This window comes from Diprion similis, chromosome 3, assembly GCF_021155765.1.
Source record: "Diprion similis isolate iyDipSimi1 chromosome 3, iyDipSimi1.1, whole genome shotgun sequence".
Lineage (NCBI taxonomy): Eukaryota > Metazoa > Arthropoda > Insecta > Hymenoptera > Diprionidae > Diprion > Diprion similis.
Window position 1 is genome coordinate 1,516,043 of NC_060107.1, and position 24,095 is coordinate 1,540,137.

Here is a 24,095-nt window from a genome sequence, read left to right on the forward strand (position 1 = left end):
GCGTTCGCCGCGCTGGGACCCGAGGAGAACGAGCAGTGATCTGTCGACCGGTGAAGGGAACGCGTCGTCGAGACTCAGCGCGGCATTGTGTCTATAAAAGCGGCTTTTTGTCGCCGGAGGAACGATATAAACGCGCGGAGTTTCCCTGCTTCCGGAAAAAGATCGGGAAGAAAATTCACCCGATTTAAATGGAGAAATTTTAAGCGTGAAATGTGAACAGTGGATAATAAGAAAGGCTGCAACGAACGTATAAGGAAACGGAAGACGAAATTTGACACGCAGATCAGACTTTGTTCGAAAAAGTGGAATTCTTTTAACACGCGTTAAAAATTCAATCGAAGAAGAAATTCGACGTTATAAAACAACGGCAACGTATATAATTCGTAGCCGATGTTGCAATTCGCGGTTCAGTGAAAATTACCATCTCATACTATATAGCTAACTCGTGAGAGGTATGGCCGTTTGCGCAAAATTTAAAAGCGATTTCAACGCCTGGCAAGCGAGTGGCGAACACTCGCTTCGTTGCTCGTTCTTAGTTTGAAAAGGGTTGTTTTTGTAAGAAAAATCAAAGTGTCTTAGCCGAAAAAGATTCGTTTTAAATCAGACTTTAAAACGTTAATATTCCTGACTACTTGTAGCCTGATAAGTGGTAGCTAAAATTGATTAGAACCGACCAAAAACTGTGTATCACTGTAAGTGAATACAATTGTCCATCAGGTACACCTTTGATTTACAATCGAATGAAGAACTATACTTATTCCAAACAAACATGGAAAGTTCTGTAACTATTTTCATGGTAATTAATGGTCCCGAGTAGCTCGCGGTCATGTATTAGACTATACAGTTTATTAATATATACTGAAGAAACCCAGGAAACGATTTCGTCAAGACACTGTAGAGTAAACAGATTCTTCATGAAAACTGCTTCCATTTAAGGTACAGGATCCCGGAAGTACATATACGGCTAATAAATATTTACGGACCAGATACATTTTGCGAAGCATTGTTCGTTTTTTCCGACGGCTAAGAGCACGTGTGAACCTAGTGAATGGAGTCCATACGGTTTGAGCAAGTGTGATACCAAGTCCCTTGAACATCCTTTGGCAGGACAAAGCACCTCACAAGGTGATAGAATATTTTGGTCTCAAGTGTTTGGAAGACAATTTGGAAGTGCAAGTGGAAGTGGAGGTGAATCGGTTGGAAGATTTTACGAGGTCCGAGTGGCTCTTGATGTCAACCGAACTTGGCAACGCTTCAGGTTTTAACCGTCAATGTGACTCACTGTGCAAAGTGTCGCCATTCTTTTAGGCGGAAAACATGTCCTCACTGTCTTTCCTGGTCCTTGGTTCGCTCCTGCAGGCGTGCAACTTGGCTGTGGCACAAAATCCACAAGGTACGTAGCCGAGGTTCTTCTTTCCGGATGTAGCGAGACCAAACCAACTTCATTAACGACGAAAGAAGTCGTCTTAAAGTTGACATTGATTTATATTTGGCGAATGAATTTAGTCTACATACAGCAGGGCTGCCAGTTGATACTCATATAGTCACTGGGAGGTATATCGGTACTAAAACGACTGCAAACAGGTTCATTCGTGTTTGTTCGTTCACCGGGTGACCTCGTGCTGTGGTCTTTCAAAGAATATTCGAGGACATTCAACGAGTTGGTGATCGCGGTTAAAATCCATTGCATTTCTCGGGTTGCTTGGTAGTCGATTCTATACCTCCTGGTGAACCGATCATCGAATTGATAAAACAGCGAGATAAATGTATAAAAAATGGCAAATCTTCTTGGGTTTAAAATGTCTTTGGCGTTTGATGGAATGAGTGGATTGTTCAACACGAGATTATAAATGTATTTATATTAGCTGTTTCAACCAACGTCTGGATTAGCGAACCATGTTCGCTACTCTCACCTGTCGCCGCCGATTCGCTGGGGTTTCGGGTTCGAAAGGAACCCCGTCGACCTCGAAAACCTGGAAAAGTAACAAGTATAATAGTAAGAGGCGCCTGGTACCGCACGGTGTCTGGATATAGACTCGCGACAAGTCGTTGACGCTGCATCCAAATCTGGGATTTGCACGTATGGATTTTTGAGCCCAGATGTCGTTGTGTGTGGGCGGTTTTTAACACTTGCAAACTTTGTCCGGCTTATTAGGCTAAAGGCCTGACTCGCTTCCGCCTACACTGACTCCCAAACACAAAGCATGCCTTTGCGATATTATAATTCTTCGTAATTTTTTTCTCGATTTTCGTTTTTCGCTCGTTTTTTTTCTCGCCCTGACAGGTAAAATAGTAAATTATGTCACAAGGGAATAAAGTCGGAGATTATTCCCTTGAGAAAAATGAGAAAACTGAAAAAATAATTTGCGGGAAATATGAAATAATATTTCCCGCAATTGCGGGAGAAAATTTAAGAGGGAAAAATATGCTAATTTCATCTCGAGTTTCAGATCAAACAAAAAGTCAACATTATAGTTGAATCGTGAATGAAAATGACTCTATAAATTCGAAAATAAGTCAGTCAAAATGACGAATTAAAAGAAAAATTCAGTGACATGATTACGAATAATAAATATTCGATTTACATCCTGATTGTCTTATGCTCTCATCACAGATCTATCCAAGGATCATTTCCAGTGTATGCTGAGTCTGAGTTTAATAGAGTAATTAAAGAGTGTAATTAACTAAAGAATTTGAAGATGAAAGGTCACGAAGATGCCGAGAATCAAGGAGAATCATTTCGTATTCCTACAGTCTAAAATAAATCGTACTTAGATACAATTTGTAAATGTCCGAGTCGTCGACCCTCTATTTGTTCGAAAATATCGAAATGCGTGAATTATCAACTAAAGCTAACTGGCCTAATCGCCCACCACTCCGGTCTCTCGACTCCAACTGAATTCTCACATCGCGGTCCGGTTATTTAGCAAGGATTACTGCGACTCAACTCGGATCAGATTGTGTAACGAGCGAAATTTCTACTCGAGGAAACCGACTCTTGTTCGGCGCGTGTTATAAGTATATCTCTACTTACCAACCTACCTATATCTGTTACATCAGAATATTGTTTAGCTCCGCGAAATTTCACTCCTCCTCAGATCGAATCTCAACAAAAACTCTACAAACTAAAGATATCATCTTAATATTAGCAAAATACATCAACAATTAAGAATCCATAATTAATTACGTCCTCATTGAAAAAAATACGTGGTAGAATCATGATCCTGATTTTGATAATGTCAGTTGAAAAATTCAATGCAAGTAACTGTAATTGAATTTCATCATACAAAATTGACGAATAACTTAAGTAATAATAATAATAATAATAATAATAATAATCGATACGTTCCGGCATATATGTATATCCATTACAGCCTAAACCGGTAAATCCGACTGATAGCTTACTCATAATTCTATATCCGGGCGCCGATCTTGCGATTCTGTAATGTAAAAAGCAATGGAAGATTGTTTTTTTTTTTTTTTTTTTTTCAGTCTTCAGCTCGCGGTTTAGCATTTTTTGTCTTTACAATTTGATTACTTATCGTGACCTCCTCACCTTAAATCGATACTTACAGGCGATTCGGATAATAGGGCGTGGATAATTGACCCATGTGACCTTATGTGCATATATAGTGCATATGCATGAGGCTGCACGATAAACTTGTCTAATTCCTATTTCCCAGAGCAAGCAAGATCGAGATACACGTACCTACACCTATAACCTATACTTGCTAACGGTGGTCTGGATATGCGATCCCGTTTACACGACGTACGTTTGCAGAGTAAGCATGTGTGTATACATATGTATTGTATGAATTAGCGAATCGTGATACACCTACGCATTTGAAATATCAATCATGCGATCTGCACGAGAGATATTCTCTCCCAGCATTATAAGGCTGACGAAGTTAACGCCACGTATTTTACGCTTTCAATATATATATATATATATATATATATATATTCCTTATTTTAATAAAAATTCTACAGTGAGACCGGCGTAACATTTAACAGCGAGCTCCGGGAATGGACCAGTTTCTGCAGTATAACGGAAACCAGAGATTTGCATCATTCGAGAGACGTTGCACTATATTCATATTGTATATATATATTAGGGTGGGTTTTTTTTTTTTTTTGTTGCTTTTTTGCTTTCTTTCCTCTTCTCACGAACCCTTAGAAAAGTTAGTTTTCAGCTTCACGTGAAGATGAACACGAAACTGGAACTCGGTAACAAAATTCTAAAAGGTGACTCGTTCGGTTTGAATTTTTCAAACACTCTTATCGAAATATCTCGAAAATTATACAAGTTGGAAAGCTGTTTTTTATTTCATTTTGTAGATAGTCAAATTTTCTCTAAAAAAAAAAAAATGTCCAGTACTTCTATACACCTAAATATTCATCTTGTATTCGGTTAGAAATATTTAAAGTTGAGTGCATTGAATAAATTAATAAAGATGCTTGTCAACTTTAAATGTTCGTATCGAGTACAAGATAAACATTTGGGTGTATAGTAGTCCGGATCATTTTTGAAGAAAATTTGATTATCTAGAAAATAAAACCAAAAATAGCTTCTCAACTTGTATAGTTTTCAAGATATTTCGGTTGGAGCGTTTTAAAAATTCAAATCGGATGAGTCACTTTTTAGAATTTTGATACCGAATTCCGGTTGGAAAATGAGAATAAAATCTAACTTCTCGAAGGGTACAAAAAAAGAAAGCATTAAAAAAAAAGAACCACCCTAATATATATATATATATATATATATAAAGTTTCAACTCCAGATCGTAATTCAACATTTCTTATTCAATTAACTGGATGACCTTTTGTCGTTTAAAGCTTTTCATCCCAGACCTGCCTCAGTATAATTTTCTGTCGGTAAAAGTTTCTTTCTTAATTTTTCCATCCACTTTCTTCCGAACGAGATGGAAAAATTCGTGAATTGTGCGATCGTTTCTAATTCTAATTCTTTTAATTTTCTTTTTATTTTTTCGTTACACTGTCTTTGTCTAGCTAGGTTTTCCATCTTCACACACTGACCAGACATTCTAACATCAGCTATAATTATTGATACTATATACATACCTTTATAGACCAACGATACCTTCGAAATATCGGTTCCAGTTGCGAAACTCCCGGGTCTTCACGTAGCCGTATGGCCGTATGGCCAGGTGAAATGTTTCTTGTGACCGTAATGTTTAAACCGTGTGTATAATAATCGTGCGGCCAGCAGCAAAGCATAACGCGAGCACGTATATCGGACGCAATATATGCGGCCTAATCGTGGGCTAATTCAACCATAAACAAAAACCCTGCACATGCCTATACCGTTATGCACAAGTACTTTAGCAACCAGTGAAAGTGTCCCTCGAAAAAACTTTACGTTTGTACAAGAAAATAAAAGGGAGGGGAAAAAAAATTTGAGGAAAGAAAGAGATTCAAGAAATTCAACAACGAAATAACAATTCATTTTTTCTCGATATATATATTTCACTGAATTCGAAGTGAAAGGTGTTAAATTCTTTGTGTAAATGTGAAACCGTTATAACATCATCGTCAATAGAATAAACCTGCGTTATCAGGTATTTCAATGACAGAAATTAATCTATATCGACAGCGATCGTAATTTTAGATTGTAAATTTATAGTTGATGTGGTTTTCTTGTTTTTAATTCCGTCATAGTAGAATAAAAAAAAAAAAAAAAAAAAAACTGGTCAAATACAGCTTGATCACCTTCAAATGTACACAAATAACGACTTTTCGCTAATATTCTTGTTGATTCCTGTACAATAACGGGGAGTAATAAAAATTATTATTATACCAGGCGATGGGAGAATTGTTGGAAAGATAGACTGGCTATGGCTGAAATGAGCCTGAACCGCGAGTTGATTATTCATAGTCAGAGATAAGAGGCAGGTGTTGTAGATTTGCATCACTGTTTCAATTCGTTGGTAAGTTTCGAAACGCCCTTAGAGACAATAGATTGGGAAACGACGCGCCTTGAAGAAGTTAAATGCGGCATAAAGAACCGTTCGAATCGGAATTTGTTCTCCCTGAAGTTCTTCCGCTGATATACTCGATTTGCAACATTCTTTTCCTGCTTTCCTTCTTCACGAGTACAAGGTCTTGAATCTGATGATCAGACGCGAAGATTGAAGATTTAAAACTGCTAGCCGCAGTTGCTCGATTGATATTCAGTGGTCGTTGGTTATGGATTTTCAAGCGGCACCTAAGAAACCATCGCGAAAGTGTTATTCGATAAAATTGCGAACCGGTTGGAGTCAGTATTACCGAAGCCAAGCGATAAAGTTCGTTTTCGACGCGAAACGTGTCAACCACGTTCACGCTTTTCCGTTATTTTGACACTGCACGTATGTACAATGTACATACATACCTTCACCGTAACTATTAAACTTCAACTTCATCTCTTCTTCAGCCGCAGAGCTCGCACACTACGTTTCAAGTCTCAGATCCAACGAACCAAGAAATGTCCGTTAGAATAGGTACCAGAGAGAGAACTTCAAATTGATGATGAGGTGTGAATCCTGTTGATCTAAACCGAAAGGTCGGATCACTGGCTTCAAAGTTGAGTGAATGATTCTCCAAGATGATGATAATTTTGAAAGAACGAAGAGACAGACGCCGGGTACTTCGGGTCAAGTAAGGTCAGTTTCGAGACGAGTTGTATGAGGAGGGGGGAGACGTGGTTTGAAACGAATTCTTGGCGCGTCGAGTGGTTGTACCGTTACTCGGGCATTTTCTAGGGCACGACGTCGTACCAAGAGGCACAAGACTCGACCTCCGGAGTAAGTAACGAACGTGGCATGGCGATGATCACGCCAGACCAACGCATGTAACCGGTTGACCCAGACCCGTAGGACCCGAGGGCTATAAAAGCCATTAAAGTTATCTCGAAGGCAGTTTCCTCGGATCGATGGAAAGCCTTGATCGAATAGTAGCCACGAAGAGAAGAAGAAGGCTTTCATGGTTATACCTATTAATTCAGGGAAAGCTGACAAGTCATTTCCAGCAAATTGCATATGGAGTAAGCGGCGCGTTTGATAGAAAGTCGGACGATGTCCTGCATGCGATCAAATGACACTGGCTTAAGCTGCGGCTGAAGATCAACTTCAGACTGTCTTAATGAACCTTTGAAGGAATTCAACACCAGTGGTGAACCTCCAGTGATGTAGCAAACTTTCTGAGTGCGCTTTCTAAGTCAGGAACAGGATGAAGTCGAGTAGCGGGTGTACAGCCAAAGTGAAATATTTTGAAATCTTTGTAATTTTGAAATCAGATGCACATGAAATTGATGAATGATTAACCCCTCGATGCCAATATAATTTTTCCGTGGAACTTGGCGGTCGATCGAGTGCCCAATTCGAATCAAAATCCACTCAGTCTCAGCTCCGGATAATCCATGGCTGCAGGTCTGTTGTAGTGTCGGTTTTTATAGCTGCGGCAAACCGTCAGCTGACGTAGATTACTGGGTGAAAGGCTGAGCAGGTTTAGATAGCACAACTATATACCTGCACCGCATTCCTGCGTCAGTATAGGTGAATAACGTGGCGAAGGAAGCTTTGGGAATAGAGTTGTTGTACCGTTTTTTTCCAGCTCATGAGTGAATACTTGTTGTACGCATCTTTTGAAACGCACCTGTGCCAGCTTCGGTGACTAAAGGCACATGAGATGATTCAGGGTCTTCTTCTTCTTCTTCTTCTTTCGCCACGCCTCGTCGGGCTGAAAATAAAAGGAATCGCATTTCCCAGATGAGATCGAGAAGCACGCGCTGCGTTCCGCACCGCGGAAAACCGTTCACGACTATCCGTGTGTACACACACAAAATGCCTCAAACAAAGCGTGGCAAAACAATACGTCACGCCTGGCGAATCTCCTGCTTCTACTGCTCACTCAAGTCTACCTCGAGATTGTTCTTCGTACCATTTGGACGTGCAGAGTGATAATGAATGTTCTATAATAGAATCAGTTGAACAGTTGGAGTTGAGACCAAACACTGTTCGATCAAATGGCTTGTTTGTGACTTTCCATTCGAGGCAACCACAACACGAAGGTTTACTACTCCTTTTTAATAACAAGAAAAATAAATAATCCCTTTCATGCATCAATGCAGCAACTCCTGATCCCACGGTAAGATTTTGAAACTCTGGAATCAGAGAATGGCTCAAGTAAGAGCGGATGGTGGCCTCGAGGTCAGCGTCGGTGTTGATGTTAGACTTCGCTGGAATCTGAACGGTATTCGCGTAGGTTTGTTAGACATCTTGAACTCTAGTTTGTCGGTGGCTTGACTTTGAGATTGTGAATTATTCCGGGCTGTGACATTTCTTTGAAGGTTTGTAAAGTGGTGAGTGAGTCTCAACTCTCAAGGTATCATCATTCAAGAGAGGCCAAGTAGAGCGAGAACGTATTGCAGCATGAGTTGTATGCAAGGTATACAGCCATAAGATTATCGCGTCACTACATATTCATGCAATTATCTCAGAGTTTCCGGTTTCTTTGCTCTTACCGGCGGAAATACGGCGTCGAGACAAACGCGAAATCAATTTTATCAAGTTCAACATCGAAGGCCACTTCCTTAAGAGTGTTAACAGTCACCTAGAAAGGCGGCGCGCCTCTGATGACTAGCCCGTATTTTCCCAGGTCATCGTTCCTCAAGCTATGATAATTACTGAATTGCTAGAAGAATCGCCAAGTTTTTTTACAATTACTGATAAGCTTACGTGGAAGGAAATTAGCCTCTAACGCAGTGTCATTAGTGTCAGAGTAGTTAATTATGTCGAGGAATTGTTTGAGCGGATGCTTCGAGATCAGAAATGATACATAAAATCAGCACTCCTCTAGTGGAAAACAATGTAATTGAATATTTCAACGATGCTAATTTTCTCAAACTTAAACATTCTCTTTCTGTTTCCGCGGACAGGATCGGACCTGCGATGTAGCCATCCAGCTGTACCCGTTAACGCCAAAGTTTCCTTGTCCACTGAAACCTTGGATCCTGGGACTCTCGCCGCTTACAACTGCGATGCTGGCTACGAGTTGTTCGGGTAAATTCCTTTCTAAATGGCATGAATTTTTTGCTTATTATGTATTATTCTTTTATCAACATTAACGACTCCTCGTTTATTTCAGTCAATCAACGCTGACTTGCACCAACAGAGGAAAATGGCAAGGAGAACTACCGTTCTGTGGTGAGCGAATGATGTCGCAAGTTTTTTTTTCCCTTATTCTCAACGATTGTTTTAATTGTTGTTAATGCAGGTGCATATTTTTTTTTTATCACGACGGGTGCCTGCAGTAAAAGAATTGCGCCGAGACGTTTCTCTTGTAATTTATAGGCATACTGTACGTATATTGAATAGTATACCATAGCACCAGCAGCAGCAGAAGCAACGACAAAGTCAGTTTCGCATCGTAACAATTCACCGTTCACTTTCTCTTTTTCCGTCGTCGTAGCTCCGAGGCATCATCGTGTATTAAATTCACAATAATTTCTATTCATTGCACGATGCGGTGCATAATAATAAAGTGTTCGCGGTATTACTTCCTCGACAATTAGTCCGCGTGTCGATGGATGACGCACGATCTAGCGGATTCATTGCAATTGATCATTTTGAGCAAGTAATGCGACGGATAAAGTTACTTTAAACCAATAAAGCTAAGGATACTAGTAACAAAGTGATTCCATTTCTCTAGGAACAAACGTGGCCTTTCGAAAGCCCGCGAACCAATCGACGACCGTTAGAGGAGGCGATGCTGCCCATGGAAATGACGGTGACGTCGGTACCGAGCACGATGGACGCAGGTGCACCGAGACACAGAAGGAGCACAGCCCCTGGTGGAGGGTGGAGCTGATGAAGGACTACGCCGTAAAGGTGGTGAGGGTCACCACCAGAGGTTGCTGTGGTGAGTCTGCCGTTGATTACATCTCGGTGACATTTTGAAACTTTTTTCTAACGTTGCATAAAACACTCGTCATGGTTGCAGGCCACCAGCCTCTCAAGGACCTCGAAATCCGGGTTGGAAACAGCAGCACGGAACTACAGAGGAACCCGTTGTGCGCTTGGTTCCCCGGGACGATAGGTAAAATAGAATTTATGACGTGACATGCGAAAGATAAATAATTGATTGACTGTTATTCTTCATCATTGGGTTGCAGAAGAGGGTGTCACCAAGACTCTAACTTGCGCGAGAGCCCTGATCGGTCAATACGTCTTCCTGCAGCTGGTCGGGGTCGAGGGAAGCCTTAGCCTGTGCGAGGTTGAGGTGTTCGCAACTGACGGTGAGAGAGAAACGACGACGACGACTTGAATACGTACTTGAAGATTTAATGAGAGGCATTTTACGGTCCGTCAACCGGAAACTTGGCTAGCGAAGAACGGCTCCACGTTCGGTGGAGTCTCTTTGTCCCTTGTCTCCTTGACTTTGGTGGCAATGAACCTCGACGTATACTAGAAACCAGTAGTCACGTGATTGCTCTTCCGTGTCATTTCAGAATTCTCCGTCGACAGATGCGCCAGCGCTGGAACACCCGCCGATACTGACCTTGCAGCATTCAATTCGACCTGCTATGAGTTCGTCGTTACCAAAGGAGGATCCTTTCATGATGCCAGGAACTACTGTCAGGCTCGTGGTGGTGACCTGGTGCACGGATTCATGGTGAATGCTCGATTCATCTACAGGCCATTCTTTCAAGTCACGTTCAACTTCAGTTTATCTAACGAGGATCTTCTTTCAGGGCGCCTCGTCAAAGTTCATACTAAACAACCTCGAGCGGAGGAAGAACAAGCTGAAGACTCAGTTGGTGTGGATTGGGGCTGAAAAGGAGCCGCAGATAACTGCGAGAACGTGGCGATGGGTGGATGGTGAGTTCATCGGAGTTCTCTTCATCCCGTAACTTCTTGGAGCGTGTAATCAGTGCAATTTTCATTTAGGCGAAGTCGTGCAAAGCCCAGCCTGGGGCAAAGACCAACCGAATAACTATAACGGGGAGCAGAACTGCGTGGTCCTTGACGGCGGGAGGGCTTGGCTGTGGAACGACGTTGGGTGTAACCTGGACTATCTTCACTGGATTTGTCAGAGCAGTGAGTGTAACGAGAATAAATGCATTTATGCCCAGCTTCGTCGTTTTACGTCAGACTACAGAGTGAAGACAATCACTTTTGTATGTCAGGTTTCAGCTCCCACGATTCAATGCCAAACTTTGAAACGAATAACAATAGAATTCCTCGTGTCGTTATTCGCAATTATTCTCATTCTCGTTGAACATCGCTTTGAGGTACCCAAGTTCGTAAATCAGTGGGTTTTATCTGAGAACGGTTTCCAGAGTTTTGCATTCCGAAAGACAAACACGAAGTCATTTTGGCATTGAAGTTTACCTTTTCAGTAGCTCCTTGACCGAAGCGATAAACAAAAAAGCTTATTACCAAGTTGAGTTTCATGACCCCAATGCACAAAGACGTAATAACATGTAGTTGTAGTTATTACTGACGATATATGTTCGAAACTTTTTCCCATCATTAAGAACCAAGGATGTGCGGCAGTCCCGACAAGGCAGAAAACACGCAAATAACAGGAAACGAGAGATCAGTGGGATCGACCATCGAGTACGAGTGTCCCGAAGGATTTATGCTCGTTGGTTCGCGTATCAGGACGTGTGCAGAGTCTGGATTCTGGAGCGAGATCGCACCGAATTGCAGATGTAAGCCGATCGCTTTACACATTCTGTTTACTGATTGAATAAAAAAATCTGCTAGTCAAGTGTTAACGCAAATCTGTTCAACAGTCGTGGACTGTGGTCCACTCCCAGGTCTGGACCACGGCTCTGTGACTCTTGTGAACGGCAGAACAACCCACGGAGCCTTGGCCGAGTACAGTTGCAGTGACAACTACACTTTAGTGGGCGACGTGAAACGAGAATGCGGTGACGCTGCCTTGTGGACCGGAAGTCAGCCGCAATGCATGTGTAAGCATCCAACTGTCTCCAGCATATACTTCGATACCAGAGTTCAGGAATGAAAATCCAATAAACGATGATGGTGGATTCATTTTTCAGTCGACTGGTGCCCAGAGCCACCAAAAATCAATGGAGGACTTGTCACAGCGTCAGGAAGACGCGCTGGATCGACGGCGACTTACTCGTGTCAAAACGGATTTATCTTGTTCGGTGACAACGTAAGTACTTTCAAAGTTTCTTTTCTTCCATTTCAAGTTCCGCTGTAATCGTTATCGAATCTCCTTCACTGACAACTTTTGTTCATCGCAATCGTGACTAGGTCCTGGAGTGCGACATGGGCGGTAAATGGTCCGGCAAAACACCTCAGTGTCGATTCGTGGACTGCGGAGCTCCCGCACAGATCGAATCGGGCACAGTGACGCTGATGAACGGTACGACGACGGTGGGCAGCCTATTGGAATACACCTGCCCTGCGGACTACTGGCTCATTGGAGAGGCGAGGCACATCTGTACTAGAGATGGTAAATGGAGTGACGAGACTCCATCTTGCGAACGTGAGTGTCTTACCTCTTTTCGTATCTTAGTAAAGAAGAAGACCATTGTCTCACGGACCACGTCTTCCATTCACTCCATAGTAATAACATGCGAGGAACCCGAAGTCCCGACTGGCAGCTACGTCGTTGGATACGACCTGAACGTCCACAGCGTGATCGAATACAACTGCGAGACGGGTTACCTGATGCACGGAGATGCTCGTCGCACATGTGGCAAGGATGGAGATTGGACTGGAGATGTTCCTGCTTGCGAATGTGAGGAAATATATTTTTTTAGAATGAAAATGCACCTCTTTATCCATTTCTGATTATATTAATTCTCCGCAGATGTGGACTGCGGTAAAGTCCAGCCAATTCTTTACGGGGCGGTTGAATACGCCAATGGAACGACACACCTTGGAAGTGAGATTACGTACTCATGCACGCGAAACTATCGTCTGAATGGTGTCCCGAGGAGATACTGCCTCGATAATGGTCAGTGGAGTGATGCGACGCCAAAATGCGAGGAAGTCCGTTGTCCTGAGCCCGTTCTTGCGGAGCATGGAATTCTCTCAGTTACCGGAAACGACCGAATGTACGGAAGGACATTGGTCAGGACCGGAACCATCGAGAACTCCAACACCGGTGCTACTTCCTACAAAATAGGCGCATTGGCCAAGTACAGATGTGAACGAGGTTATAAAGTCGTCGGGGAACCACTTTCCACATGCGAAGACAACGGACGGTGGAGCGGCGAGGTTCCCCAGTGTGTTTGTGAGTTTTCATCCAAGTTTTCGACTTTTTCATCCAAGACCCCCTCAGCTCGGCATGTCTTTGTGGTGCTGCACAATCTCGCTGCACATTTTCTCTACTCTTTTTTCCTCGCAGACGTTGACTGCGGTAAGCCTGACGAGATTCAGCATGGACGCTACACGCTAACATCGAATGCTTCGTACTACGGAGCCGCGGCTTTGTATGAGTGTGACGGCAACTTCGAGCTGGACGGATTCGCGCGAAGACTTTGTCTCGAGAATGCTACGTGGAGTAGTGATACTCCCGTCTGTCGAGGTGAGTGATTCACATGCTGTGTGAAAGTCGTTTGAGATTCCAAACTCTCGTACCTACAACCCTCCGGAGTATCGATCTGCGTTTCTTACAGAAATCAGATGCATGGATCCCGATCGAACTGGCGTCCTCTCAACCCAAGTGTCGACCCACAGTGTCGGCGGTGTCGCCCACTACGCATGTCCTCGAGGTTACTACATGGAGGGTAACGATACCCGAATTTGTCTGCAGAACAGTTCATGGAGTGGCAGCATCCCCGCTTGCTTCTGTAATTACTGATCTTGATATATCCGTTCACGTGAAATTCATATTCATTACTGAAGACATTTGCTCCAGAACCTAATGATCATTTTTCTTCTTCTTCAGCTGTCGACTGCAAACACCCGGGACCGATAGACAACGGTAGAGTAATAGTCGTCAACGGGTCCACGGTCTATGGTGGAGCAGCTGAATACCACTGTCTACCGCAGTTCGAACGCGTCGGACCCTTCCTCAGGAAGTGCCTTGATACCGGACTCTGGAGTGGTCAGGAACCAACGTGCGAATGTAAGTGCTCCTTGATATTATGGGTGGTCATGGTGAATTCGTTACATCAAATGGACCAGCGTGTTCTATTGTATAGACATTTAGAATAACAGTTGGACCATTTTAATTCCAGTGGTGACGAACGACGTTGCTGAAGCCCAGGGGGTGGGAACCAGCGTTGGCATTGGCGCCGGAGTCATTCTCTTCATCCTTTTGATACTCGGTCTGATTTATCTGAGATTGTAAGTGCTCTTCGTCTTCTCAAATCATTGATCATTATCATCATTCATCAGTATAAGAAATGATCGACTTTATAATCGACGACTTGACGTTAGCGGTAACGATTATTTTTTCTTTTTAGACGGAAGGCAACTCCGGTAAAAAATACCGAGAATGTCCAAGCAGCGGACCGTAAAGAGGACCAAAACGCTGCTGTGATGTCGTACGCGAGCCTTAATGACGGGACGCCGAATACGGGGTACGAAAACGTCCCCGAGGAAGGACTGTATGACAGTCCTTACAGCATTGGCGGTAGCACGTACGGGTAACATTCCATATTTATCTATGTTCTATGCCTATTCCCTCCGAATATATGACTCTTCAGAACTGAACCCATCTTCTCTTCGGTTCTCTCTGGTTTCAGGTACGGCGGGAGTAACGGCGGAAGGGGGTACGATAACAGGCATTACGAGGTTGAACCGACCCCGAGGAACGGTATCACGATAAACGGGGTATCAGTGCGGTAGGAATAACCTCCTATCCCACATCATGACCTTAACATTTGAGATTGCATGAGCGTTGAGGAGAATCGCGTCGTTGCATAGGAAATAATTTAATCTTTCAGACTCCATAAGTAGCAGTGACTTGAATGCTGACATACTGTATCAAGTTTATTCACGGACGAAGGAATCGCTCAGAATTGATGGACTATAAATTTGTTTGCCATCCTTCGATGGAAAGTTTGCTTGTTCAAAAATACCGCGGCGTCGGTGAGAGAAATACGATTGGCTGCAGCACTCCTGATGCAAATTATTGCATGTGGCGCCATCTCGCAGATTCCTGGAAAATTTATAACTAGAACGGTAAAGAACCTACGAAACTAATGATATAAGGATAATTCAAGCTCGTTAATGTTTCTCCTCGTATTCTAACTGAGAAAAAGAAGTTAAAATATGATAGAAACCTTTATGTTTGTATTGAGAAAGGACGAAGAGTATAAATATTGGGAGAAAATATGTTTCTCAAAATAATGCAACGACCGCAATCTTGATACAGTTTTGAAAAAATTCTGCGTTTTGTTTTTTTGATTATGATTGTTTTAAAATAATGTCGAAAAGGAGAGATTTTTCGAGGAATTGTCACCCTGCCGATCCTACGCAATTAATTTATAAAACTTCATATTGTAGCATATTATAGTATTTAAATGTGTAAATAGACGCTAACCGCATGAATGTGAGATAACTTAAAGCGTGTAGGCAAAGAACAAACGAAAAGAAAAAAAGAAAATAGAAGTTATCCCGGTGTTTTAGAGAAGATAAAGAAAACCCGATTGTATGATTTTCTGTATATACTTATATAATATTATACGCATATCAATATGCAAAAGCTGTAAGTGTTCATTATTTACTATAAAATATATATATTGTATGAGATTTTCAGATACGCCTGTACGTGTATAAATTATAAATACACAAATGAACACGCGATTATATTTTTCTTTCGAAACAATCGAGTGGTCACTTTTCTTTCCATCTCGATTAAAATAGAAAAAGAAATACCCATCGTACACACGTAAAACTATAGGTATGTACATACATACATACGTATGTACCAATATTTTAGAACGAAGTCCGACCTTCGCATAATCTGTTGTAACGTACAACGCTTATTGCGAAATAACAAAATTAGTTCATTCGCAGTCCATATAAGGCAACGTAATCGTGCCCCAAGAACGTTCAAACTTCCAAGTACGGTATACTCGTCGAAGATCTCTCGAAGTCTCGGTGAACGTGCGCTCGTTTTAAAAGGTTCGAAAACAGCCTGCACATTCGAAGGACTCGTTTCGACCAGAATATTGTCTACGACAGACAGCCGCGCGTATTTCCAGATGCTGAAACAAAGACTTCGTCTGAGTCTTAAATTTCTCGGATTCTCCTCATCCAAAAATCGGGCAATATTTAACTATTCAACTGTTTTCAACATCGAATCGATCATAAAACATACGACCCGAGGAAACGGCGCAGCGTAACGTAATTGGGACAGTATCGTTGAGTTCCTAGAGCCCCGACAGGCGGCGCCACCTTATGGGGTGTGGTGCAAACTGCGTGCAGTAAAAGTTTACTTAGGGCAGACCGACTCGAGTCACGGACAACGAGATTATCGCCGGAACACACTTCGCACACAACGGACGCTGCTGTTGCTGGAGAAACTCCGATCTCGCCGCAGTTGTAAGCAGAATTTATCCATCTTCGAGACTCGTTGAGACGCGGTGAGTACGCCCCAAAATCGATTCTCGTGACACCGGATCGTCGCTGCTTTGAAAAATGTATCCGTTTCTCAGGCTTATTGCCAGCCGTTATTCAGGTATTCACAACGTTTGACAGCGTCGTGTGGAACCGCCATTGTTATTACTCGTGGAGACAGTTTTCTCGCCAACTCGTCACCGTCTTACTCACTCGTAAGAGTAAGATGTAAGTGACCAATCACTCTTTTTTTTTTTTTTTTTTTTTTTTACTTATAAGATATTTCGTTTTGGGGAATTTAAATTCCTCACCGATTCTTCGGCTGTCGTATCTTTACCATGAACCTAATCGTACCTGAGATAGGATAACAATGTCTCTGATGAGCACATTTCGTATCAGCTGCTGTGAAATTACTATACGTATATTATCTTTCCACGAAAAAATTTCAAACCGCATTCCAACGGTCGATCAATGTCCGCTGACTCTAGAATGTATTCGCACTATTTTTTTGTCCGACTATTCAGTATACGTCTATATTAAATCACTTTAAGATTGTGATATCGCGTTTTGTACTCTGAATTTGCAACCGTTTCGAACGTTGCGCGAAATAATATTTTCAATTTAATATCATTAGCACTAGTGTTTTCAATTGTTTTTTTTTTTTTTTTTATTTATACTCCTTTTCTCCCTCCCGAGAGTAATAACCAGATAATTGCATTCTCGTGGCAGAACCCTATTCCACACGCTTCATCATCGTCGTCGTCTTTGTCTCGTTATTTTTACACCGATTATAAGCTACGTAAGAATTTCCTGTCTGGGGGTGAAAAATTCTCCTAAAATAAACGAACGGATGAAAACGACCGTTACGGCGATAGCAGCTATACACCTACGCGTATATACACCTGTACGTGTTACGTTGTCACTGTGTGAAGAAACTTGTACTAATTATGCGCTGTATAAGCAAACGCAACGCGTTTCTCTTGCGAGGAATGAAATTAGCCAAAGTAAACAAACTTTTTAAAAATCTGACCAAAACCGCGTAAAGACGCTAAACTGTGCAGTTCCTATCGCTTTTAAAACGAGGCAAGCGACCTGAGAGACTTGGGACGCAATGAGTCAACCGCTGTAAAGAAATTCTCCGAATCTCGTTATCGTGACGTCATCCCTGTCTCTTCAATACTGCGAGCATCATAAGTATGCACACATACAGCGTAGAATGTATATCAAGGTATACAACGCACGACCACGGCTGTTACACGCAGATTTTTTTTTATATTAAAATATAATATACGATACAGGCTGCTTCTTTACCGACCGGAATTATCCTCGTTACAGTTCTCTTATCGACTTTTACCGTACTAGTTTATTTATATCTTGATAATGCTTTTGCAGGACGAAGAAGAAAGTCGAAAATGTCTTCCCGCAAAACAGCCGGACGTCGTGCGACGACGAAGAAACGCGCTCAGCGCGCGACATCGAATGTCTTCGCCATGTTCGATCAGGCCCAAATCGCCGAGTTCAAGGAGGCCTTCAACATGATCGACCAAAATCACGATGGTTTCGTCGACAAGGAAGACCTCCACGACATGCTCGCGTCTCTAGGTAACTCATGTTTCACAGCTTATACCACTTTGAGAGTGATAGAGAAATTGCAGGGATAAAATAATTACACGAGAAATTCTTTACAGGAAAAAATCCGACCGACGATTACCTCGAGGGTATGATGAACGAGGCCCCAGGACCGATCAACTTCACCATGTTCCTTACGCTCTTCGGCGAACGACTTCAGGGCACCGATCCTGAGGACGTGATCAAGAACGCATTTGGTTGCTTCGACGAGGAGAACACGGGCAACATAAACGAGGAACGTCTCAGAGAATTGCTCACAACGATGGGAGATCGGTGGGTGGATATAAGAGAGACGCGATATACCCAGATTTTTTAATTATCTCAGAGGAACGTAAACTTGACTAAAAACTTTGGTGTTTCTTTCATTGCTTTTAGATTCACGGACGACGATGTCGACGAGATGTACCGTGAGGCGCCGATCAAGGGATCGATGTTCGACTACATCGAGTTCACCCGAATCCTGAAACACGGGGCAAAGGATAAGGACGAGCAGTAGATTGCAAAACGCGAGAAATGTGAGCCTGGGATTGAAGTACGAGACGGAGAATAGCAAGATTAACAACGGAGAGATCGCGAAAATTAAGCGAAAAAGGATATTTCATACCGAAATTCAAACACCAGCCCGCGCGACAGTCGCCCACCCATTTCCACTTTCCTATATTATACTTCTAAAGTAATTTTCTTATTTTCCTTTCATTCGGTTGCATTCTTATTTCTGAATATTGACGAAGCAAACATGTTATTTATACATGCGCGGTATGTGTGCGTGTGTATGTGTATAAATCTACAACGTGGTGCAACGTTCATGTACAGAGCGATGATATGGCGCAGGTGTTCCCTCCACTCGCGATTTGACCGAGACGGAAAAATTAAACGATTCGAATTACTGGATGGTTCTCTTTTTCTCGATAAAACCGAAAAAACTAAAAAAATGCCACATCGTATAATTATATTTGCTATGCATACTATTTAATACTGTATAAGTTGCCTTATTAATTTTAATATGTACTAAGATCAGTGAGTGCGATATGTTTTTACCTCATTACGCCGCTGATCCACTATAAATAGAAAAATTCGTAGACGAATTAGGATTTGTTTTTTTATTATTATTATTGTTATTATTAGCGAACGGGATTTCAAACCTGAATTCAATAGACTATGAAGACTTGATAGGAATTCGACAATAATAAAATAGAATTCACGGAAGTTTTACGCGTAGAAAGACAAAAAAAAAACAGTTGGTTATTCACCGTTATCTTGCATTTATATATGACGGTTCTGTATTACTTCGTAATTTCATACATATATGTGTATAGGTCAAAATGTGTTTTCACACGTCGGAATTTGTATTTTAATACGACAATATTATAAATATATACATATTAATACATATTATAGGTATACATGTGAAAATGGTGAGGAATGAAGAAAAGAAAGAACAAAATATTCAATTTGCAAACGGTCTTATCAAGTCGAACGTTCTTCTTGTCCCTGTTCATATCTATTTTATTATTAAAGTCAGGATCTATACTCGATTTTTGACTAGACTGATAAAATTGGGATTTCGAAATGTTCTCTTTTCTTTGCTTCATTGCTAAATTCATGACTATTTTTACCTTTCCTTCAAACACGAATTCGTTAATACGGTTAATCAGTTCGGGAAAAAATAAAATAAATAAATAAGAAAACTAATCGTCAAGTTCATATCGAGGTAAGTTATACTTTAATTATTTATTAATATTATAAGCATTTTAATGGAAATAGAAAAAATGGCATGTTATTCCAGTGAAAAAAAAATACTCATAAGAATTTTTATAAATCAACTGTTCAAATCTCTTGCTACAAATTGCAATTCTTTATTCTCTTTTTTTCTTTATCTTTGAACGATTAGATCTCTTTAGACGTTCACTACAGTTATGGGGGCAAAAGTTTAAATTAAAAACTACGAAAAACCGTTGGATGGAAAATCATATAATGACAAAGGCACAAAAGAAAATTGAAATCTCCTATCTGCAAAGGCAAAAATTTGGAAAATTGGAGAGTTTAGAAAGTTCCGCATGCTTGGATAACGAGATATTTCCGTACACACAGAACAACGACTGCCGTCGCGGTTTTATAAACGAATTTACAGCCGATCCAGCGGCAGAAAAGAATGATTCACATTATTATTGCTAGAAACAAAAGTAAAAACAAAATTCTAAGCCCAGTGCGGTTCTATCTCGTCTCAGGAGTTCGCCGGAGCGTAACTCATTGTGAGAGAAACTGGCGCGGTCTGTTTTCTTCGCCCTTTCTTTTCAGTTTTTATCCTACATCTGCACCTCATCCGTAAAGTCGTCTTCATTCTATCGATTTAATCGCTTCCGTCTCGATCTCCTCGATCAATCGCATGGGACGATTTCTTTGCACTAGAATCGTTAACTATAATATTTTTTCGTTTCTTGTTTCAGAAGACGCTTCTATAATAGTTGCACGAGTGAAGAAATTCATTCGGTCGCACACTTTGGCACAACTCGTTGAATTTCACGGTTTACGATGCCGTTGCAGACCCGTCACGACCCATCAAACGCATCGATCAAGCTTCGCGTCGTCATTGCAGTTATCCGTCCCAGCGAAAGCTAATCAGCTACGCGTCGGCCACTCCATACACCCGTTATCCGAAACATGCAGGTGTACATGCACAGTGCACACCCTAATTGGCAATCAACCTCGCGTTATGCGGGATATTTACTCATGGTCATATTATTTATCAGAGTGAGAAGAACTCAGGAATAAATACAAACAAGAAAACAGAAAATGGAAAGCGGAATTAAGCGTGTTCGGAGGAAGTATGATCAAAGAGAAGAAGAAAAGACACTGAATGTCAAGAACATTTAATAAAGAAATTATTTATTCAATTTCGTATTATTCTTATGTTTATTTTTTTATGCAAGCACCGTGTATCTTGCAGTTAAATACTGTACGCAACGGAGGTAAGAGTGCGGAGAACAACCCTGAAAATGATCTTTCTGAAATCATCCACTTACCAGTACCGGGATCAGGGGTTAGTCTCAATGGTTGAAAATCCGCGTCGCATCACCCCGTCTCCATGCGGCGCCTCGATCCGACGGCACAGGGGGAGGAGGTTTATCGAGCCAGGACGCATGCGCCGATAGGCAGAGGCCGCAGTCTCCACACACTCGCGGAGCGTAACAAACACGGGCTGCTGCAGGGGTCGGGAGCAATCGCGGGAGCAAAGTAGCGAAGGAGCGAATGGTAATCCACCCGAAGTATCGCGGCTCGCGCGCAGTTTCTGTCCCAGTGCCAGTCGCTTCGAGTCGCTGCTGCTCGGCGTGCAACTCCGAGCCGAAAGTGATCGAGTGTCAGTTGTTTTTACGCGCCATCGACTGTACTTACGCGAACGTCAGTTGTTCTCGCGGGCTAGCGATTCACTTCTCAGCGTATATATAATCGGGAGCCAAAAACCCCGGGTAAACCGACCGTAAAGCGAATTTTCATCACACGTCGTGAGCCGCGAGGGCGGCGAGGGTGGAAACAACGGCCGGTCTACTTCGCGATCGATTTCTCGATCCGCCGACGGTAAGACCGAGGCCGAGACTTCCCACAATTCGTCGCTGCGTCGTCAATTGTTTATCTATCATCGAGAGTGAATCGAACGCAACGATCGGTGATGGACGGTTTGACAGTGCCGGGTATTATCGTTGCTGGGCGTAAATTGTCGACTATTAGTGTCAGGCCGGTGAACGTAAGAGCGCGATGCGAGGACTGAAGAAACGACACAACGACACCTGAGTGCGAACCGGGTTCGTACCGAGCAGCTGATCGTCAGTTGTTGTCGCACCACCGCGGAGCGGAGTGAAGTTGGCCGAAGGCGGGAGGAAATTGGAAGTGCGTCGCCGATTCTTGTCTGTTTTTCGTCCCGCGAGTGTTGTGTTTCTGCTCTATAATCTGTAGTCGGTAGTTCGGGGTTCACATGACTCCCCCCCGTCGGCAGCAGCGCGTTAAACGTCGGAAAATCAATTTATACTTTCCTAACGGTGTTTGCTCAAGATGTTGCGGGTTGTTCGGACTCTTTGCGTGAAATCCGCCGACGAACTGTCGTTCCTCCTACACGACTACCGCGAATTAATTGAACGTTAGTGAAACCTTGAAGCTGGCGTGCGTTGTTTCCCCGAGAGCGCGGAAAATCGTCTAACTAGGGAGGAAACCCAGACTGAAAACAGAACCCAGACGCGATGGATAACTGATCATGCACCACGGACCACGTGATCGAGATTGAAACAAAAGGTATGCGATTTAACGGATTTTATCGCAGTGAAGTTGGTGATTTGACGTTATCGAAACGATTCATGCAGAGGAAAAACCGTTATTTGGCGATTTTTTAATTATTCGAGATTCGGTAAACTGTAATAAAACAAAACTGCACACTCACATTTCGAAATTTTAGTTAGTTCCTTAAAAATCATTGTGAAATTATGAATATAGTGATTATTTATCCAACGTTTCGTTACGATAACGTTACTAATTTCAACCTGGTTGAATATCCACGTCCGCGGTGTTTACAGATTTTCCAGATTATATATATAGAACAGCTCCTTCACTGTTTTCAAAACACTTCATCTTCAGATTTGCTTAGTAAAACAATTAACACGATAGCTGAAATGTTTTCAATTTAAAAATCGAACCACCACCAAACAGCCGCCGCTGTTTCGTTTTTATTTTCCAGTGATTCTTTATCCAATAGGTATTTATTTCATAACTACATATTACCGATGAATTATAATACGGTTCTTAAATTACCGTTATCTATGGTAATTATAGGTATATATTCACTTGTCTTACTGACTACCTGATGCAACGTGATATTTATACACGCTTAATTAATTATCTGGAAACCAGTTTTCGACCGTTTATATATACGACGTGTTTTTCTCTATCACGTGGTACTATATATCGAACTACCGATATTTTGTGCCCACCTTCGTCACATTTCTTGTGTTATATTCATATTTCTCCTCTTCGAATTCCTAAACCTCGATTAGCGACTCTGACGATTGTGTAGGACATTATTATACATTATAATGCAGCTTCAGACGATGTAAAGAGGGGAATAAAGCAGCCGGTGCATCGCAGCAGGGCCATTGAAAATGCAGAGGTCCATGGCACCTGCTTCTTCTTTACGACGCTGGTGATTCCTTTTTCTTTACTTTCTAATTTCGTTTCTTTTTTCCATTTTTCTTCTTCTGTCTTGTCTCCGTCCTCTCTTGGACGAATGAAAGCGAACATACGTAGACACGTACAAAAGGTTCTTTCACGGGTCATACACCTCCGTCTTCATTATATGCACCACGACTCTTTAATACGCTGCACAAAATACATACTCATCTTGCCCAGCGAAAAGTTCACACGGATTTCAGCGTTATTCGTCTCTGTACAACTGCAGGGTGGCCACAAACCAGGAAAATCTGTAAAACCTGGAATTGTTAAAAACTGAAAATATTAGTTTCATCTCATCATCTTTTGAGGTAACAAGTTTACTTTGAATTATTTTTCCCAAAAATTCGTGCCCCCCCCCCCCCCCCCCCTATTATTTTAATGAAACCGTTATATTTTCTTTAAACATCTATCGAAAAGACGACTTTCCTCGTTATATAAAAGAAAATACAACGAAACTGCGTTCCATTTCGATAGCCTGTCAGACCCAGATAAACCGCTTTTATTATTACATGTTGAAATACGTATATGAACGGCATAAAACGCGAAGGGCGAGAAGGGGGGGGGGGGGGGGGGGACAGTGTCACGTAAAATCTCCGGGAGAAGGGAAACTCCGAAGCGGTTGAGGAGACACGCCACGTGGTGACGCAGCGTGACGACGACAGCCAACGGTGCAGCCTCAGGGCATGGCACCTAGAATTA

The 24,095-nt window shown here is 42.1% G+C and overlaps 3 protein-coding genes across 5 annotated transcripts in view; all 3 read left to right on the forward strand.

The window, feature by feature from the left end:
- Window positions 1-1,084: 1,084 nt before the first annotated feature.
- On the forward strand, window positions 1,085-15,369 carry LOC124404414 (P-selectin). Of its 2 annotated transcripts, none has more exons than XM_046878518.1 (22): window positions 1,085-1,393; window positions 8,936-9,059; window positions 9,145-9,203; window positions 9,709-9,918; window positions 10,000-10,095; window positions 10,172-10,294; window positions 10,508-10,671; window positions 10,751-10,877; window positions 10,947-11,096; window positions 11,537-11,713; window positions 11,798-11,977; window positions 12,068-12,186; window positions 12,288-12,522; window positions 12,604-12,777; window positions 12,850-13,275; window positions 13,390-13,569; window positions 13,661-13,834; window positions 13,933-14,112; window positions 14,225-14,333; window positions 14,453-14,635; window positions 14,735-14,916; window positions 15,023-15,369. In XM_046878518.1, exons 1-21 carry the CDS (start codon window positions 1,318-1,320, stop codon window positions 14,835-14,837), a joined length of 3,369 nt encoding a protein of 1,122 aa, XP_046734474.1. In that variant the 5' UTR covers window positions 1,085-1,317; the 3' UTR covers window positions 14,838-14,916; window positions 15,023-15,369. The 2 variants fall into 2 exon arrangements, with proteins under 2 accessions (XP_046734474.1, XP_046734475.1); XM_046878519.1 differs by having other exon boundaries at window positions 14,453-14,629.
- Window positions 15,370-16,428: 1,059 nt separating this feature from the next.
- LOC124404422 (myosin regulatory light chain sqh) lies at window positions 16,429-19,404 on the forward strand. Its single transcript, XM_046878529.1, has 4 exons — window positions 16,429-16,579; window positions 17,946-18,155; window positions 18,242-18,455; window positions 18,558-19,404. The coding sequence occupies exons 2-4, from the start codon at window positions 17,966-17,968 to the stop codon at window positions 18,676-18,678; spliced, it is 525 nt and encodes a 174-aa protein (XP_046734485.1). The 5' UTR covers window positions 16,429-16,579; window positions 17,946-17,965; the 3' UTR covers window positions 18,679-19,404.
- Window positions 19,405-21,348: 1,944 nt separating this feature from the next.
- LOC124404420 overlaps window positions 21,349-24,095 on the forward strand; it is a 46,078-nt gene continuing 43,331 nt past the window's right edge. Inside the window, exon 1 of one of the 2 annotated variants that reach the window (XM_046878526.1) lies at window positions 21,349-22,466. The gene's annotated coding sequence lies outside the window, so the exon portion shown is untranslated. The remainder of the gene's footprint in view (window positions 22,467-24,095) is intronic. The other variant, XM_046878524.1, reaches the window with a different exon arrangement.

Coding starts and splice junctions, on each gene's coding strand:
- LOC124404422 (XM_046878529.1), top strand. CDS start 17,966: ATGTCTTCCCGCAAAACAGCCGGACGTCGTGCGACGACGAAGAAACGC. Junction 18,156..18,241: donor CGACATGCTCGCGTCTCTAG/GTAACTCATGTT, acceptor AATTCTTTACAG/GAAAAAATCCGACCGACGAT. Junction 18,456..18,557: donor CTCACAACGATGGGAGATCG/GTGGGTGGATAT, acceptor CATTGCTTTTAG/ATTCACGGACGACGATGTCG.
- LOC124404414 (XM_046878518.1), top strand. CDS start 1,318: ATGTCCTCACTGTCTTTCCTGGTCCTTGGTTCGCTCCTGCAGGCGTGC. Junction 10,878..10,946: donor AACGTGGCGATGGGTGGATG/GTGAGTTCATCG, acceptor ATTTTCATTTAG/GCGAAGTCGTGCAAAGCCCA. Junction 11,097..11,536: donor TCACTGGATTTGTCAGAGCA/GTGAGTGTAACG, acceptor CCCATCATTAAG/AACCAAGGATGTGCGGCAGT.